At 35.7% G+C, this 1,837-nt stretch overlaps 1 protein-coding gene across 1 annotated transcript in view; it reads left to right on the forward strand.

The window, feature by feature from the left end:
• The first annotated feature begins 468 nt into the window (after window positions 1–468).
• Window positions 469–1,837, forward strand: part of LOC106457801 (putative ATP-dependent RNA helicase DHX30) — a 23,151-nt gene continuing 21,782 nt past the window's right edge. Inside the window, exon 1 of the mRNA XM_022383844.1 lies at window positions 469–615. Within this exon, the coding sequence (XP_022239552.1) occupies window positions 589–615 (27 nt within the window). The 5' untranslated portion in view covers window positions 469–588. The remainder of the gene's footprint in view (window positions 616–1,837) is intronic.

Consider the following 1,837-nt stretch of genomic DNA (forward strand, 5'->3'; position numbering starts at 1 on the left):
GTCGTGGCTTTTCAAATACAGCTCGGGAAGCAGCCACCCTAAACAGGAGACAGATTAATGCTTAGATAGAAATCACACTTTGCAATATATGTAAGATTGCTTTAGCATTTTGAAGAACAAAAACTTGCATTAACATTTGTCAACTTTAAAATATCTGTATTTTACTTTTAGTGTGTATAAACGTTCACCCACACTTTACTGTTTAGAATAAGGAAACTGAGTGCCCTGTAATGTTTTTTTATGTTTGCAGGTTGTTGATTTACTGGTACTGTTTCCTTAAAGATATAGTTTATCTCAAATTGATGCAAGTTTTTTATTATTAATTATTACAGTTGGTAAAAACCTTAAGGGATGGAAGACTGAGCTGACAGTTCACTGGCCATCCAAACACACTGTCGAAGCCACAGGTATGAGAAAAGTAGAAGCTGAAACTGTGGCTGCTACTACAATGCTACAGTGGTTGAAGCAGCAAGGAGTGTTAACCAAGGATAGTCATCCAATCCTGTATACACCACAAGAAAAAAATTCTTATTAGCAAAGAGATATGCTACATGTAGTGTCATCATTCCTGTTGAGCTCCAAAACAAAATGCTTTCCTTTCTCCAGAGATTTCAGGTTTGAATTTATGCTATAATACTGTTTGTTTACAAGGGATGTTTACTATATTTTTGTTAGTTCCATAAAACAAAATGGTTTGAATAAGAAATAATATGTATATTAAAAGTTTTGACCAAGTGCCTTTCAAAGGGAAAGTTAGGAATAAATGTAAAAGTGTAATGACAAAAAAAGGAATTAAGGGACAAATTTCTAATCCATATAGCCATCAATATGTGATTATCTCCTGCATAGTGATTGTCACACTACCTTCGTGTGGTGGGTCCCGGGGGTTGATGGTGTGAGATCACAAATTGGATCATCCTACTTACTGTGGTTTCAAGGGTCAATCTGTTGGTGATACCTGCACTCCTACCTCTGTGTTGTCCTATCCACGGTTGATGTTGAATGGGTTATTACTGGCTACTCCTGTCACTCCTCTTCTGAGTTTGGGTCCTAGGGTAGAATGAAGTTGTGTGGGGTAGCTTGGATAGGGTTGTTTGGGACATCCCACTGAAGCTGTCTTCAGGAGGAGACTGATTCCAACAATTTTGATGTAGATTCATGGCCAATAACACACAGATGGGGTGTTCTGCAAGATTGCTAGTAGATGTTCCTCATTATATATTTGCTTCTTTAATTTGCCTATTCCAGACCATACTAACTCATGCATTTGCATGGGTAAAGCAGAAGGCAATAGCTGCACACCCTTGCCGTTCTTTCGATTGAATAAATCAGGGGTGGTTTGCTTCTCAAAATAGGGCTTTCGTGGTCACCCAATGCATTGCCTCTGGTGTCGGCATTCCTCCAGACTCTCCACAGCATTTTCACCCCCTAATTATTCTAATGGAGTATGAGAGTCTTTACCACTTTCCAGTTCCTAGCAAAAGGCTGAAAGATCAGTATAATAAAAACAATAAATATATATAAATGTATAAGGTTATGAGATTTAACCTATTTCATCTAAACATTTATGTTTTTGTGTTATAATTTATGTTCATTCTAGAAGGAAAGAGGCATGGTATATGTTTATTTCCTTATTTTTTATGGTGGTTACGAGATCGTTCAAATCTACCAAACCTGTACAGAGATTAATTACTGAAAATAACAGATAAAATATATAAAGTTTTTTTCTTAAGAAATGCTTGATAACTATCCAGACATTATAAAGATTTTTCATGTGAAATTTCAAAATTTTCTGATGCATAAATGTATTTTTAATCTTAAAATGAAAATTACTTTA

This window comes from Limulus polyphemus, unplaced genomic scaffold (genome assembly GCF_000517525.1).
Source record: "Limulus polyphemus unplaced genomic scaffold, Limulus_polyphemus-2.1.2 Scaffold375, whole genome shotgun sequence".
NCBI lineage: Eukaryota > Metazoa > Arthropoda > Merostomata > Xiphosura > Limulidae > Limulus > Limulus polyphemus.